Source organism: Mchenga conophoros, linkage group LG20 (genome assembly GCF_057382185.1).
Source record: "Mchenga conophoros isolate Kocher_MC1m ecotype Shallow Benthic linkage group LG20, M_conophoros_male_GT1.1, whole genome shotgun sequence".
Lineage (NCBI taxonomy): Eukaryota > Metazoa > Chordata > Actinopteri > Cichliformes > Cichlidae > Mchenga > Mchenga conophoros.
The window spans coordinates 29,385,184-29,400,784 of NC_140545.1; the positions used below are offsets into that span (position 1 = coordinate 29,385,184).

Below are 15,601 nucleotides of genomic sequence, written 5' to 3' on the forward strand. Positions count from 1 at the left end.
CAATGTGGTCAGACATACTGTGACCATTAAATTTCAGACAGTCAACATCCCAACAAAAAATACTCAGGTTGAAAAAGTTATTGTAGGAAGGAAGATGTGGCGTTAAAGTTCACTCCAGGTGAACCTCAGCGGGGGTTCAGTTAAAGTGTTTTTGTTTTTAAGATTTTATTTTCTGCAGCGTTAGCGGGGAGGGTAACCTTTGTGTTTTCAAAACAAAGAAAACAATCTTTAAATCCTATATTTTACTGGTAACCAGTGAAGATAGGCCTTTACTGGGCAAGTATTACTGGTGAATTCTGAACCAGCTGCAGGTCAATAGGACTGACTGATTCCTAACACAATTAAATGGTGGGTGTAGAAGAAAAGTTCAAAGCAAAATGAGGAAGCGAGACACTGAAGTGTGTAGCTTCAGCTTCCCGACTGCTCAGATATTTAGAGACTAGAAGCAGTGAAGTGATCTCCTGCAGTTTATTCTCCTACTGAATTAACTTCAGAATGAACATCCACTGTCTCCTCTTCTACTGGTCCTTCTTCTTCTCAGGTGAGAACTCATTGTCCTTCTCATCATATTGATTCAAGCGGTTTAAAGCAGCTATAGGTTCACTCAGGCGCTTTACTTTATAGTGCATTTCAGTGTTCCAGTATTAATCATATGCATCTGTTTCAATATATTTTTGTAATCTAATTTAGTAAGAACTAAAAGGAGTGTAAAAAAAAAACCTATCTAAACCTAACTGGCCCAATGCTAAAAGAAAGGAAACCACGCAAATTGTGATTAATACTTATTTCCTTTTGTTTTCTGTCATAGTGCTATTTAATTTATGTTTTTATTTATTGTTACGTTTCGGTGTTGTCAGTTTTTTGTTTTTTGCGTGACTGTCATGTATTTCCTGCTTTACTTTGAAAGTCTGTGTTATCTTAGTGTGTTCAGTTTACGTTTCCTTGTCTCGTCAGGTCTAATTTGCCCCAGCTGTGTTTCCCTCCTGTGGTCCATTCCCTGATTGCTCCTTCTATGTATTTAAGCCTTGTGTTTCAGTATGTCATGGTCGCGATCTCCCCCCGTGTTGTAAATAAATAGTTTGTTGTAAATAGCTGTAAATGGGTTTTGTCAATACTTTTGTTTTGAGACACTTCCGTTTTGGGAATTTGGTGGAGAGCCTTAGTGGGTTTTTTTGTCGTGTGTTTTTTCCTTATTTTTATTTTTCTGCGTTGCACGCCGGTTGCCTAGGCCGGGGTGTAACATAATAAACATTATTTTGACAATTTTCCAGCCAAAAATTAACATTTGTATATATATTTGGTTTCCTTTGACGAAGTAGTAAAACCTTGTGCAAAGAAAGAAGGGAAACATATTTAATGAGAATGACATAAGGTAAAAAGAAAAAGAGTTTTAAAATTTTAACTTAGCAGTTAACTGACTGGACCTTTTAACCCAGAGTAAAATTTCCACACTGTAAGATTTAACAAATATAGAGTTAATTATATGAAAGAGAGACGAATGCAGACGTAAATCTTGATTGTCGGTAATAAACTAGATGAATTAAACAGAATCAGAGATATGCTGAACGTTCTCAGCCTGATGCTGGATTCTGTTCAACAATTAACGTTTAACAGAAAAGAGTAATCACTATCATTATGTATGTTTTCCACAGCGCTGTGTAGCTGTGGGCTCATCAGTGCAAAAACAATCATCCACACAGAAGGAGGCAGTATCACAGTGGAGTGCTCCTTCTCCTTATCTGGAAGAAAAAAGTTTCTCTGTAAGGATAAATGCGAAGAAGGAGACGTTCTCATTGAAACTGAAGGTGACACAGCTCAAAGGGGCCGATATAGCATCCAGTATGAAGAGGGATCCTTTCCAGTATCGTCTACAGTTCTGTATGTGAGCTTCACAGAGCTCACAAAGTCCGACTCTGGACGATACTCGTGTGGTTTGGAACGGCCTCTCTTACCAGACTCATATCAGGAGTTTGAAGTCAGAGTTATAGATGGTGAGTTTCTTCGTCATTTATAAATAAGGACAAATCAAAATCCTCAGTCATAATCCTCACAATGCATTGCATTTTTATGGATCAGCCATAAAGTTTTCACCATTTCGTTTCATCTGTTTTGTGTAATACAAGTGCCGCACCTGCAGATTTACCTGCAAGAACAGTCAAGACATGTTTTACTTTACAATCCGATATTGAGCCAGTATTGATAATATTAAAACTTTACAATTTTAACATGAGGTTAAAAAAAACTAAACAAAAAAAAACAACCTTTTACTGTTAAAGTCTGATGTGAGCCTTTGTTTCAGACATGAAGGTCACAAATAAGAAAAATGACCTCACATAGACATTGAACAATCCCACTTAATTCTTAAGTCATGCCTTAAACCAAGTAATGGTTTAAGAAATCAATGGTTCTACGTTTTATTATCAAGATTTCTGCAAATGTTAGCTTATTGTGTTCCCGGGTAACATGTATAAAAAAATACTCTGGTCCAAAAATACAGTAATTGGTGGCGACAGTCGATGTTGCCAAAACCCTCGTTTCATTTTTTTTATAGATTACAGACAGCTGCTGATCTTTTAAATGTCATATTATTATATTTAAATCAATAAACTTAGTTGTTGGTCATAAAGTATTGCATGCATCATGCAGCTACATTAATTAACTGGTTTATTTTGTTATTCACAGCCTTGAAGACTTTCCCTGAGACACTGAGGCAGCTTGAACAGCAGCAGACTGACGAAACCGCTCAGGCTCTTAGTTTCAAAGGTACGAGTGTGCGCAGCTACCTCTCTCATATCTACAGAATATTTTGTTATTTATAACAAAATGTAAAGACTACTTCAAGTTTTTAAAACCTTGTTTTAGGAGTCAGTCAGAAAGCTTAACTAGTGACTCTCTGGAGTGTTTTTATTGTCTGGTCTGAGTGAAATAAAGTTGATGCCTTGGACTTGGGAGCTGAGAAAGCACAAATAAGCATGTTGAGCAAAAATAAGCAAAAAGAACTCCCTGTATTTTCCTTGTCCTTGAAAATATTTGTCATCTGACTGCTCTTGTATATACAGATTCATGACTATATACACAAAATGCAAATTTTTCACCTTTAAGCTGTTAAAAGTACATTTTTGAAGGCAGAAGTGGTTGGAAGTAGCATAAATAAACTTTATATACTGTCTATATATTCTACATCAAAAGGTATTTAAGTGGGTAAAGTATTCACTTAAATAATGATTTAATTATTATTCATTTAATTTTTCTGATGTTTTCTTTTACTCCTCTGTCTCTTCTTACCTGCTCAGCTCATGTCCTGCCTTTGGTCACATGTGTCTCTGTGCTGTTTGCTGCTGTTGTGTTGCTCTTCTACAAATGGATCAGAATAAGGGAGACTGACGGTGAGTGTCCCTCTAGCTCAATATTAATAATATTTTAACTAAACAGAAAAAGAAAAGAAAAGCTTTTGTATTTGTGCTCCACAGGTTTGACCACCAGGAGGCAGTCAGACACAAAGAACAACACAAGCAGAAACCTGGAGGTGAATCATCTCTGTTTATGTCTAAATTCAGAGGCTGGATCACCGAGTATATGAATGTAGAACTAATACTTTACACTGTGTTGTCAGTTTTCCACATGCAGGAAGTGCTCTCCAGTCTCTAGATGTGCAGACTTCACCCCCCCAGTGGATGAAACCTGCAGCAGTCATAATAAAATCTACTGTAACCTCTGAACCTTTGTTTCACCTTCTCACCATCAGAACTAATGCAACTAAAACGATCTAATCACTCACCAAACAATTTATTAGGAACATCTTGCTTTTACCAGGTTGGGGCCACTTGTCCCATGCTGGAAGCACCTGCCGTGTGGTCATAAGGTGTTGTACATGTTTAGCAACAATACTCATGAAGGCTGTGGCACTTAAACAATGCACAGTTGGCACTAAAGCCCCTTTTCCATTAGTACCTATTCGACTCGCCACAACTCTACTTGTATGTGTGCACTTGTCGTCAAACGCATCTCTTATGACTCGAGTGACGCTCATAAAGGGAGCAGCTAAAAGAAAAAGAACATTAAGATCAGAAAAACATCTTGAATCCACAAAAGACTGTTTATATGTGATATAGTGTTTGTTCAGTTTGCTTATAAATGTTATAATTGTGCCAAAAAGGACCTCCCAAGGTGTATAACCTAATAAACAAACCAGTCTTTATTTAGGTGAAAAACTGAAGTCCATAAAAATCCACAAAGAAAACTCAGAAATGACTCCAAAATCTTCCTGAGCTCCAGAAGCACACATGAATAGGCAAAATAAGCAAACTACAGAATAAGGAGAACATTACACAGGGTTGAAACTCGGGCCAAAAATATAGATGGTCTGACTAAGGAGAAAGGGGAGACAATTAATTTATATACACACAGTAGGCAATAAGGAAAGACTGACAATAACTAAAGTGTTAAGGTCAGGCTGTGTGGCAGGCAGGACGAAGGAGCAGGACTCAAGACAGAGGATTAAAATCAAAACGGCAGCTTTTATTGCTGGAAAAAACTAACATCAAATGCAAAACTAAACTAGAAACAAGAAACTTCAACAAGAAAACAAACCAGAATCTGTCAACTTGGCATAATGAGGGTACAACAAAGAATAAGGGAAAACCCAGGGCTTATATAAACAGTGGCATAACAAGGGAATGAGACACAGCAGGAGAAAACAGCTGGGAGTAATCAGACTTAATAAGACAAAAAAAAAAAAAAGCAAAGCAGAATCCAATGACTAAAAACAGACTGTCAAAATAAAAGAGGAAGTATAAAACAGAGAAGCGGACTCTACACTGAAGCTGTGTCCCAATTCAGGGTCTGCACGCGCACTACACGTACTACGTACGGTGCGTACTATAAGTACGAGAAGTGCGGAAGTGAGAGGCTTGTGAAATGGGACGGTATACGCTTCGTCGCGCTGTTCAGGTTGCCTAGCAACCATGATACTAACCGCGAGACACGGTACATACAGCGTTGTTTGACAGAAATGAAGGAGAAAAATGTTTTGTTGGTCATTCATTTTTGTCATGACATCACTATGATTGGTTGAATATCTGAGGCTGAGACCACGGGACTGTAAAACATGATAGTTGGGCTTCATTTCTGTGCTGAACAGTCATTTAAGATTAGTTAGTGAATAACAATTAGCTAATGTTGTTCATTAGACTAAAGTCATCTCACTGTGGTAATGTAAATATAATATAGCCAATATTATAGTATTGTCAGATTATTAATATATATATATATATATATATATATATATATATATATATATATATATATATATATATATATATATATATATATATATATATATCACTGACTTTCAGCTTGTTGTGTTTGTGGATATATGACTGACTTTAATTATTAAACATTCGCACATAAATAAGTGACGTCATATTCAGTACTTTTGACAGTTCACTCTTCGGCCGCTCCATCTCATTAGGGAAATTCCATATACATAAATGTAAATTTCAAAACTCAACCCCATCATTTAATTTGTTTTTGATTAAAATTGAATATTACTTAAACTCTCTTAAATTAACTTCCAATAAAAAAGGTTTATCATTGATTGAAATTCATTCAGAAATGTTTAACGAATGAGCTGTCACAACTTTCAAGTACAAAGTTGTTATGAAGTCTGTCACATCCACCCCCCCCCCCTTTTTTTTTTCTTTTTTCTTTTCTATCCTTTATTTATTTATCCTTATTTCATTGTACTGTATATTGTTACTCTTATTTGCCTTGTATGTCTACTGTACAAACTGAACTGGAATGACTGACTGTTCGCTTTATAAGTTCAATAAAGTTTTGGGAAAAAAAAAAACCTCTTCGGCCGCTCCCTTCTGCCGTATTTTGCGGCAAAATTCTCCACACCCACCGAAGCGCTATGAATTGTGGGATATATGGGACCACGAAGCGTGCACCGGACCACGCTTGATATTTGGGGAAATCGACGGCGCATTTGGAGTATGCATTTGAAACACACTTCGAATTGGGACAGCCGTCGTCGCGTGGCGGGGACGTAACCGCACTTGAAATGCGTACTTCAAGCGTGCAGACCCTGAGTTGGGACAGAGCCTGTGGCAGAGGATTGAACCGTGGGACGGGAAAAAAGCACAGAGTAGATATAACATGTTCACAGGGAAGGCACACTAACTGAAACTATAAGCTAGAGCAACACAGTATAACCTCAAAACAACTAAAACCATGAATAACAAATAATCAAGAAATATTAATTAAACACAAAACACTGGGTCACACCCAGGACCATGACATTGAGAATTACACACAGCTGAACAAGATCAGATAATGAGATTTGAGAAAGTAAAATAAAAACAAGGCACAAAAGACAAAGACTGTCAACTTAAAGCAGAAAGTAAACATGGCAGAGAAACAAGAAACAAAGTATACAAGGGAAGCTTAAGTAAACTTAAAGACAAATCATTACAACAACATGATGTCACAGCCCTGGGCCTCGGAGGGAGTGAGACCTCCCTTTGCTTCAAGCAAATCCAAGAGTGCAAGGACTCGTTGACAATTGGTTAATTGGAGTCCTGTGCCTCCCTCTCGTAGGCAGATTGAAGTGTGACAGCCCACGCAGATGATTGGCTGCCTGGGGATCCCATGGTAATCCAAGAGGCAATGAGTGGCTGATTGTGTGCACTGCAGTTATAAAAGGCTGAAGCGCCTTCACTCTATTCACTTCTTTCTAATCAATGATTTTAGATGTTATTTTTTTCTCTTTTTATATAAGCAAATATGTGTTTTTGTGCTTGAGTAAATTAAAGCCCAATTTAAAAAATATAAGATGTACTATGTTTCATATTATAATCATGATGATTTTCTTTTGCGTGTACGCCAAAAATCCTGTCAAGTGGAATCAAAACATTCTTGTATGCATAAAAAATTCCTGCAACACATTTTGGAAAACTTTATATATGTAATATGAGACAGAAAATTGCATCATATTTTTATTTGAAAATCTTGTTTTCTGTAACATGCTTTGCTGACTTTTGAGTTGTCTAGTTTAGAGTTAATAAAATAAAAAAAAAGAGTTAATAAAATCATACATACAGTAGAAATCAGAGTAGAATCAGTCTTCATCTGTAAAAGTGCACCCTATTTGCTACTGTCTTGCAGCCACTCACAGCAAATACTTGCTCCAGTTTGGGGTAATAGGCTAAACTTCTGGCCACCTGGTCTGCCACATTTTCATCTGGCTGAAGACCTTTGTCTCTCATCGCAGCCATCGCACACTGTACAACATGTTTGTACTCCAGAGGCAGGAATGGGATGAAAACATCAACCAGACAACTGTCAATCAAAGTTGACTTTGAAAAACCGCCTACAAAGAGAGATTTTCAGTAAGAAAGATGATCATCGTAAGTGGTGAATGATAAAGACATAAGGATACACTCACTTTGATCACTGTTGAAAACTATAGGAGAAATGAAACTTTCAAAATCTTTGAGCATCATCTCTTCTCGATCTTTTCCATTTTTCCAGAAATCTACAGCTGTTTTTGTAATTTGATCTGCTGTATTGCTGTGAGAAAGAAAAAAGAAATAGTAAAAACATAAGAAGTGTCATAATGTGAATGAGCAACTGGTCCGTTTTCAAATATTTTGTATTTTATAATAGGTGCTAACAAATATAACTATATATAACTATAATATATTTTATAGATAGTAGATGCTAAGATAGCATCTTAGTTAGTTTGTTAGTTATCACTTTTCTAATCACATGCCTGTTATCATCCAGATTTCGGTGCCATGTCCTCCAGTTAAACCTCTTTTACCTGCGCATGAATTCTGCATCATCACTCCTGCTACTGCTGGACATTTCTCGGCTGTTTATCAGAATATTGGTGTCCCTTCCTTGGACAATTGTTCCCTTAAACCGCATGCTGATCATTTGCTCACTTTGTTCAATACCACTTGTTCAAATGTTCTTGATATTGTTGCTCCTTTTAAATAAAACAAGTTTAATAGGTCTAAAATGATCCTTGGTTAAACTATGTCACTCGGGCTGTCAGAAGGACGTGTAGAAAAGCGGAAAGAAAATGGAAAAAGATAAACTCCAGATTTCCTTTGATTTGTTAAGGGAAGCCCTATTTCTTTATCAGGATGCTATTCAAAAAGTATTTATCAGATATAATCTCTAACCACAGCTACAGGCCCCGTGTCTTATTCAACACCATTAATTCTGTTATCAACCCTCAACCCACCTCACACCTACCAGGGTCTCCAGCCACCTGTGAAAACATTTTTATGTTTTTCTGTCGATAAGGTTGATACTATCAGGTCTCATATCTCTCCTCCAGGTTATGATCCCTTTGTTCCCCTGATTTCCTCAGTTGTGTTTGATCACTTTGAGCCTTTTTCAGTGAGCACTCTGCCCGAAATAGTCTCCCATCTTAAACCCTCTATGTGTCACTTTGACTTTTTTGTTTTTTCTTTCTCACCAAATGGACCATCCCAGCCTTGCCATATTGGTCTATTTGATTCACCTTTGATTTAATTGATTATTTTATTTTATTTTCACTTGCTGAACACAGGACAGACTTGACTGGGGAAAAGAAAAGGGAGAAAGAAAGAGGGAAAGAAAAATAGCGGGGAAGAGGAACGGTGATAAAGGGCAAAAAACAAAAACCAACAAAACAAACTGACAAAAAATACATAAATCAATCACCTGTTGAGAAAGAAAAAAGAGAAAACAAGCAAAAAAAGAGCAATATAATAAACAACATCATTGCGATGATCTATGCAAATATAACAGTAAATACTAAATATTGAATGTTGTTGTGCAGCATGCAGGACCGACAGCGCACAGTGTGCTTTGAGCCAAAAAGGGTGTAATTTGTGTGTGTGAGCACCCGTGTGTACACCTGTGAGCATGAGCGCGCTTGTATTTAAAAGGTTCCTTCATGTAATGATCTGGTAGAGGGTGTGAGGGGGGCCATAGCCCCATCCTCCTGGGCATGAAGCAGGTATGGGGGAGATCCAGGCTCCAGACATCCAGAGGCCCTCAGAGCACAAGAGACCAAGGAAGACCAACGGAGGGGCAGCTGCCACTATCCCAGAAAGAGCTGAGGAGAGCCCCAGATGAGGGGTCACTCAGCAGCCGCGGAGCAGAAGCCAGAGGGAGTTGCAGTGACGTGCCCGTGAGCTCCGCCGGCAGCCAGCTGTGCCAGAGTGACCGAGCCCCAGGCCAAGAGCCCGGGGGCACCCCACCTCCGAAGGGGCCCGAGCGAGCCCCAGGCTCCAGGCCCCGACAAGCAGCCACCAGGAGTGAGCTGGTGCGTACCTGGACGCCCATCCCCGAACACAAAGAACCACCAATGCACCAATGTCTGAGAGCGTCTGCCACTGGCAGGGGGAGTGGTGGGGGGAGATAGGCCTCCATACCTTGGATGGCCTGAGATGTCCCTAGAGAGGTGGCATCTGATACCCGACCTGACATATATTGTAACAAATTAAGTTATTTTACCAGTCCCTAACAAAGTGGAAGCATTAAACTTACCTCTGGAAAGGCTTCCAGATTTTTACCTGAGAAAGATGATGATCGATCTTTGAAAAAAAACTCCTTCCACTTTTCCATAGTCCAGATATGGCTTTATGCTGTCAATCACACCATGAGGAATTTTGTCCATCTCATCAAATATGAACATTGAGCGTTCACAGTTTGTAACGCTGTTTTTGATCCACTCCTGTAACTGAGACTGAGGAGAGAGCAGCAAATAGAATTAATACAGACAGAACAGACAAACCAACCAGAACAAATAAACTGAGTTTCACTTGAAACACATGATACTCCATACTTTATAGGTAACAATTTCACTTCGATGGGGGAAGTGAAGTGTAGCTGAGAACACGTGAACAAACTTGCTGTGATATCCCTTCTTGTAAACATTGTCTGCAATCAGCTGGCTAACAAAGTTCTTCCCTGTGCCAGCTGGTCCGTGCAGAGAGAGCACCAGAGGCTTCTTCGGGTTATTATCTTTCATAAATCCACTCACAGATTTAAAAATGGTATTTGAAGCAATATGTTGTCCAAAGAGTTTGTTTCCCAGGTCAGCCTTCAGACCTATAGAGTGGAAGAATACAGAAAGTCACCAGGATCCGTTGCTAAAAAGTGACTGAAATTACACTAATCCAGTAAAATTCTACTTCCTGTGGTAACCTAACATGTCAAGTCAGCCTTCAGACCTTGAGAATACATAGCAGAAAGTCAGCAGGATTAGTGACTGAAAATGTGACTGACGTGAGAGGAGGTTTAAAAGAAAAGCTATTTGAGCAAGGGTGGACTTAGCAGATCTACCCACGCAAAAATTGAGACAAAATTAATTTTTTGTTCAGTGAATGGAGAAATTGCATAGACTGCACAAGAGCCCTGTCTACTTTCCAAAGGGGTGGGCAGGCTGCAGGCCGACAAAAATGTGTAGATCTTCACTCCTACAGCAATGACTGTTGCTCTGAGAAACCATCACAAAACTTGTGTACATGTGTAGTTTAGTAGTTTAGTAGTTACAGTGCTAACTTTTGTTAAGTATCATATACAAAACTGCCATCTCAAAAATGCCAGGATCTCAATATGGACTCAAAACAGAAGCCTGCTACTAATAAATACTGCTTTTTAGTGCCTAGCCTGATCAAGTATCTCCATAAAGATTTTTAACGCTCAACAACTGCTGTCTTTTCAGCCAGTCGTGGTTCATGTCATGAAGTCATTACAGTTAAAGTTAAAGAAACAGAGCAACAGAACTCTGTCTTTTTGTCAGCCTGACTACAGTGCTGAAGAGAAATGTAGGGTTGTTCTTATTTTCTTCAATCAGTGATGAATAGTAAAATGATCTAGCTTTATAGAGGGCTTTTTTATAAAGCAGTAAACTACTTTTCCAGACTAAAAGATGATCTTCTAAATTAGTGCACGCCATTCCTTCTCAGGCTTTAACCTCCTAGGACCTGGCGTCCACATATGTGGACATCACATTTTGGGTTATTTAGACCAAAATACTCAATTTTGCTCTGCAAGGGCCTGATATCCACTGACGAGGACTTTATAATGCTACTGTTCAATTGAAATTTTAAACGAATATCCTCATATGTGGCTCTCATTTTCTTAGAAACAAAAATTAGGTTAAAAATAATCTGGTAATTCTTTGTTTTTACATTCATCGGGTCCCAATCAGTCCAAATATCAAAGAGAAATTAAAAATGCATGCTGTGGAAGAGTTTGGGACTTAGGAGGTTAAGGTGAGTTTTTGAGAGTTATACCAGGAAATCAAATACTTCTGATTTAAGGCTCTCTGTTTCTGAGAAGCTACAGTATCCAGTCATCCACAGTGAAGATGTAAAACCATTAACAGTATAATCGACCTCTGTTGGATTTGCGTTCATGTAGCTGCTCTCCACTGTGTTGGTTCAGGGCATTGAAGATGATAACAGTGGGTGAATTATATTTTTCAACTTAGTTACAGTGTTTTCAGAAAGATATCTACTGTGATGAAATCTACTACCCAGTGCTGTGTAACCAAAACTTAAATGTTTTTAGGAAATGATCAGAAAAAAGAGGTATTTCAGGAAATAATGTTAAATGTTACGTTTCTATGCCATATGTCAGAACAAGATCTAGAGTGTGATTAAAGTGCTGGGGGGCTCTTTTACATTTAGAATTAATTAAATTCAGTCTAATAACAGATTAAATGCTATGCTGAGGCTGTCATTGTTAGCATCTAAACATATATTAAAGTCTGACCACTAAATCAGATTAAATAAAAGCCCTGAGAAATCAGACAAAAACTTTGTGTAAGGCCCAGGTGAACGATAGATAATAACAAATAAAACAGATTTTTGAGTTTTCCAGTTAGAGTGGACAAGGCTAAGCATCAGACTTCAAATGAATCAAAACTCTGTCTGGGTCTTTGGTTAATTGAGAGTGGAAGACTGCTGCCACACCCCCTCCTCAGCCTGCGCTTCAAGGATTCTGATAGTATGACTCGGGGGTGTTGATTTATTTAAACTAACATAGAAACATCAAGGATGATCCAGAAGCAATCTTATCTGGGGCAAAGCTAATTTAAAATAAACTGAAGCAAAGTGCAAAACTGTTCTGTGGTCAGATTTGATCAAATCTGTTGGGGTTTTTTTGTTTTTGTTTTTTGGGGTTGTTTTTACCAGCACTCAGTTCAAAGCGTGCATTTGCTGATAGGATGTTCGTGCATTAGTACCTATGGAACTGGCAGCTTGAACAGCTGGAAAGATTTTTAGAGTAACATATGCTATCATTTCTTTTTCTGCAGGGAAAGCTTTGCATACTTCAGGAAGACTGTGTTAAATCATACACTACATCTATTGGAGATTATGTATCTGAATTTCAGGAGCGGGACCACGCCTCCAAACACACTCCTTCTGGTTGCATCTATATAGGTTCCCCCCAGTTCCACAAACTGTTCATTCTCGTTTACGTGCCCCACCCACCCTCCTTGTTCTCAGTTCTTTAACTTCTTCACTTCTATTTAATACATGGGGATCTGCCAGGCCCGGGAGCCGTCGCCAGTCCCCTTCGAGGCCTTCCCCACACCGCAGCTCAATTCATGTCCAAGCATTCACCTTTACCTACTAAAACGCTGTAAATCCTAAAATGAAGACGTGGGCCCAGCCAGTGAATTACAACAGCATGACTTTGTAGAAGACTCTGGATGCTTTACATTGAGCTCTTTGCCCAGTAGATTTATATTTAAAAAACATAACATAATAATTCTCAATTGAAATAATATCAATATCTGTACTGTATATCTATGGAGCTATTTTTTTAATCATACTAGAATGCTAGTTCTAGTAAAGCAGAGATCACAAGCATTTCAGAAGCAGTCAAGTAAGCTAGGACTTTTGTGCCCCACCCTGAAAGCAGGTTAAACCTGCTTCTTGGGTTTTGTTTTAAGAGACAACAGACACTTTGATATCTAGACTGTGTAGAATCACAAAGACTCAAGGTTACACAGTTCTTCCTTTTCTACATGGCAAATGTATGAATAATAATAATGATAATAATACACAGTGGATCACCCAAACTGTGTGACCATGTTTGCTTCTGTATTAATCTTTTATATTGTTTTGTATTTTTTTCATGTAGATTATTTAATATACAGTAGTTTTCAGTAACTACAAGGACTTATGATTTGGAAATACAATAAATATTTGTGATGTATTATTTTGTTATATGGACTTTTGTTTTCAAGGCAGATGCACCCCAGTTGATTTAGGGGGTGGACTTCAGCCCACTACCAAGATCCAACCTGTAAAGGTGCTGTATCTGTGTCATTTATAAACTATATTCTTGTCATCAGTCTTTTTTCTAAACTCAATTTAAATCATGAAAATTGGTTACCTTCCCAAGTAAAGTTAAAAAATAATAATTAGACCTTTACTGTTTAGATTTCACAAGCTGTTTGCTGGGTGTGTTACCTGTCTGGTTGAAGGAAATCCAGTATGAATTACAGCTCTCGCCCCAAATAGAATTCCATGTCTCTTTGATATTAGGGAATTTGAAACTGCTGAAGGGCTCAGTTTCCTTGATCACAGTGGAGGAAAGTAGAATCCACAGCAGCAGGACATGTTGCTTACTTGGTTTCATTTTGCAAGTATTGCACCTTAAACTAGCCCAAAGAACAAACTAACCAAGAGTTAACATCATGTAACTTCAGGGCGTTTCATCGTGAAATCTAAAAATAGACATCAGTTCAAACATACAAAAGGAAAGCAGTCTGTCCTCTCAAACAGTGTTGTGTCACTTATAGTATCGAATAGTCCCTGTTTTCATTAACCCTGTATTGTAGCGCCATCTTGTGGCCATAGTTGGCCATTGTATTTGTAACGTGTGTGAACACTCATTCATCATTTTATACTTTACACTTTATTCTACACTTTTCTAAGTACACAGTTAAACTGCTTATTATTGCAAATATCTAATCAGCCAATCACATGAAAGCAGTGTTAAAATGTACCTTGAAAGACCTTGAAGGTTGATAATTAGTATGACCACCTTTATTCTTCAACACAGCCTGAGCTTACTCATGGACTCTTAAAGTCACCATCAAAACTGAAAGCAGAACAATTTTTTGGCAGAAATTAAAATTTTCAAAGACCGAAATACCATTAGCTCACCATTTTTTTTGTTTGTAACAGCGTGGCAATGAACATTTAGATGTCCACTGCTGTTCTACCAGCAGGGTATCATTTGCAATGGTAACTGATTTAGTTTTACACACTTGAGTTTCATAATAAGACTGCCAGCCAGTTTCCGCTGTACCCGAATAATTTCCTGAATGTTACTCTAGTAAACTCTTAAAAATAACATTTGTTGGTTTACAGTTTTAAAAACATTACACACCAATAAATGATCAACCATTTGTTGTCCTGTAATAAGTCATAGTGATGTAAAAATATTAATATTAATGTTCTTTTTTACTGAAAGAAGGTTGGAAGACAATCTAGTGGTTCACACTATTTTATTATCAAACAATTCGAGATGCACAGCTGTGCACACAAAGTACAATTTGTTATTAAAGACAGACAATACATGTGATTGGCCATTGATGGAGAGAGTCTGTGGTTTAAACTTGATTCTGATTTGTCCTCCTTGTGTTCTTTCCGCATGCCAATTGTTGGTGTTGGTGTCAGCTTTAACCCGACACCTTAAAGTCTCTGTGCCTTGCTCCACCATCACCAGTGCAGGAACACCATTCTATCATAACCCCCCACTCATTTCTAAGGCAGCTCTCGCTGATAGTGATCTGTATTGGTGTCAGTGTGAGCCAGTCTACCTTCAACACGCCCCTTCATACCATGAAGTTAAATACATGCAACTTTCTAATAAGAAGTTAATCAACTCTATTATGAACATACATTACAATTATTATTAAAAAGGTTATTAAAACTTATTTCTAACATATTTACAGGCTCTTGATGATGTGAATAAGCTGGTTGTGACTGCTACACCTCTGGAACACTAAAGCGTGGTCCTTCAGATGTTCATTCCCACTCTACCGTTCAACAAATTTGTCTCATAAGGGAAACAACTAGGTCGTGTAAGAAAAAGCTAATGTTCTGTCATATTAACAACTGCATTTCCTGCTGGTGCTATAACTTTAAAACCACTCCCTTCATAATCAAGCTTTAAAAGTCCTAGATAGCAAACCAGTTTTATCACTGCAATGTTCTTGGTAAATATAAAATTATGCTTTGTTAAGTTCTTTATTCACATGCGTGACTATGTGTCATTTTATTAAGACTTGGGCATTGTTTGTGATTTTGACATATCAGCTTGGGTGTTTTATTTGTCCCTTAATTTATTGATTTTGTTATTAAATATTATTAAATATTTACAATTCGGTTGTTATCTTATTATCGTTTACATTTTCATCTTGTATTTCCTTAATATTTTGAGTCTTTAGTTAAACTGGAATTAGTTGAATTTCATAGAGTTGATTAGTTCCTTTTGTTTTACCCTCTTTGCTTTATTGTCTTTCTCCCATCACGTTTACTACTGTCTGTGTTTTCCTATTTGTTGGTGG

The 15,601-nt window shown here is 37.8% G+C and overlaps 2 protein-coding genes across 2 annotated transcripts; one reads left to right on the forward strand and one right to left on the reverse strand.

Moving 5' to 3' along the window:
• The first annotated feature begins 429 nt into the window (after positions 1–429).
• On the forward strand, positions 430–4,328 carry LOC146551057 (uncharacterized). Its single transcript, XM_085260026.1, has 6 exons — positions 430–541; positions 1,653–1,991; positions 2,683–2,763; positions 3,294–3,386; positions 3,471–3,526; positions 3,614–4,328. The coding sequence occupies exons 1-6, from the start codon at positions 496–498 to the stop codon at positions 3,716–3,718; spliced, it is 720 nt and encodes a 239-aa protein (XP_085116152.1). The 5' UTR covers positions 430–495; the 3' UTR covers positions 3,719–4,328.
• Positions 4,329–5,662: 1,334 nt separating this feature from the next.
• On the reverse strand, positions 5,663–13,675 carry LOC146551058 (torsin-1A-like). The gene is made up of 5 exons (XM_085259460.1): positions 13,494–13,675; positions 9,848–10,113; positions 9,576–9,748; positions 7,448–7,572; positions 5,663–7,372 (listed from the first exon to the last, which is right to left on the reverse strand). Exons 1-5 carry the CDS (start codon positions 13,660–13,662, stop codon positions 7,128–7,130), a joined length of 978 nt encoding a protein of 325 aa, XP_085115586.1. The 5' UTR covers positions 13,663–13,675; the 3' UTR covers positions 5,663–7,127.
• Positions 13,676–15,601: the final 1,926 nt, after the last annotated feature.

Excerpts from the sequence above, each read along its gene's own strand:
- LOC146551057 (XM_085260026.1), top strand. The coding sequence starts at position 496 with ATGAACATCCACTGTCTCCTCTTCTACTGGTCCTTCTTCTTCTCAG. Across the intron at positions 542-1,652 it reads CTGGTCCTTCTTCTTCTCAG|CGCTGTGTAGCTGTGGGCTC; the intron begins GTGAGAACTCAT and ends TGTTTTCCACAG. Across the intron at positions 3,527-3,613 it reads ACACAAGCAGAAACCTGGAG|TTTTCCACATGCAGGAAGTG; the intron begins GTGAATCATCTC and ends CTGTGTTGTCAG.
- LOC146551058 (XM_085259460.1), bottom strand. The coding sequence starts at position 13,662 with ATGAAACCAAGTAAGCAACATGTCCTGCTGCTGTGGATTCTACTTTCC. Across the intron at positions 7,573-9,575 it reads TCGATCATCATCTTTCTCAG|CAATACAGCAGATCAAATTA; the intron begins GTAAAAATCTGG and ends TCTTTCTCACAG. Across the intron at positions 7,373-7,447 it reads AGTTTTCAACAGTGATCAAA|GCGGTTTTTCAAAGTCAACT; the intron begins GTGAGTGTATCC and ends CTCTCTTTGTAG.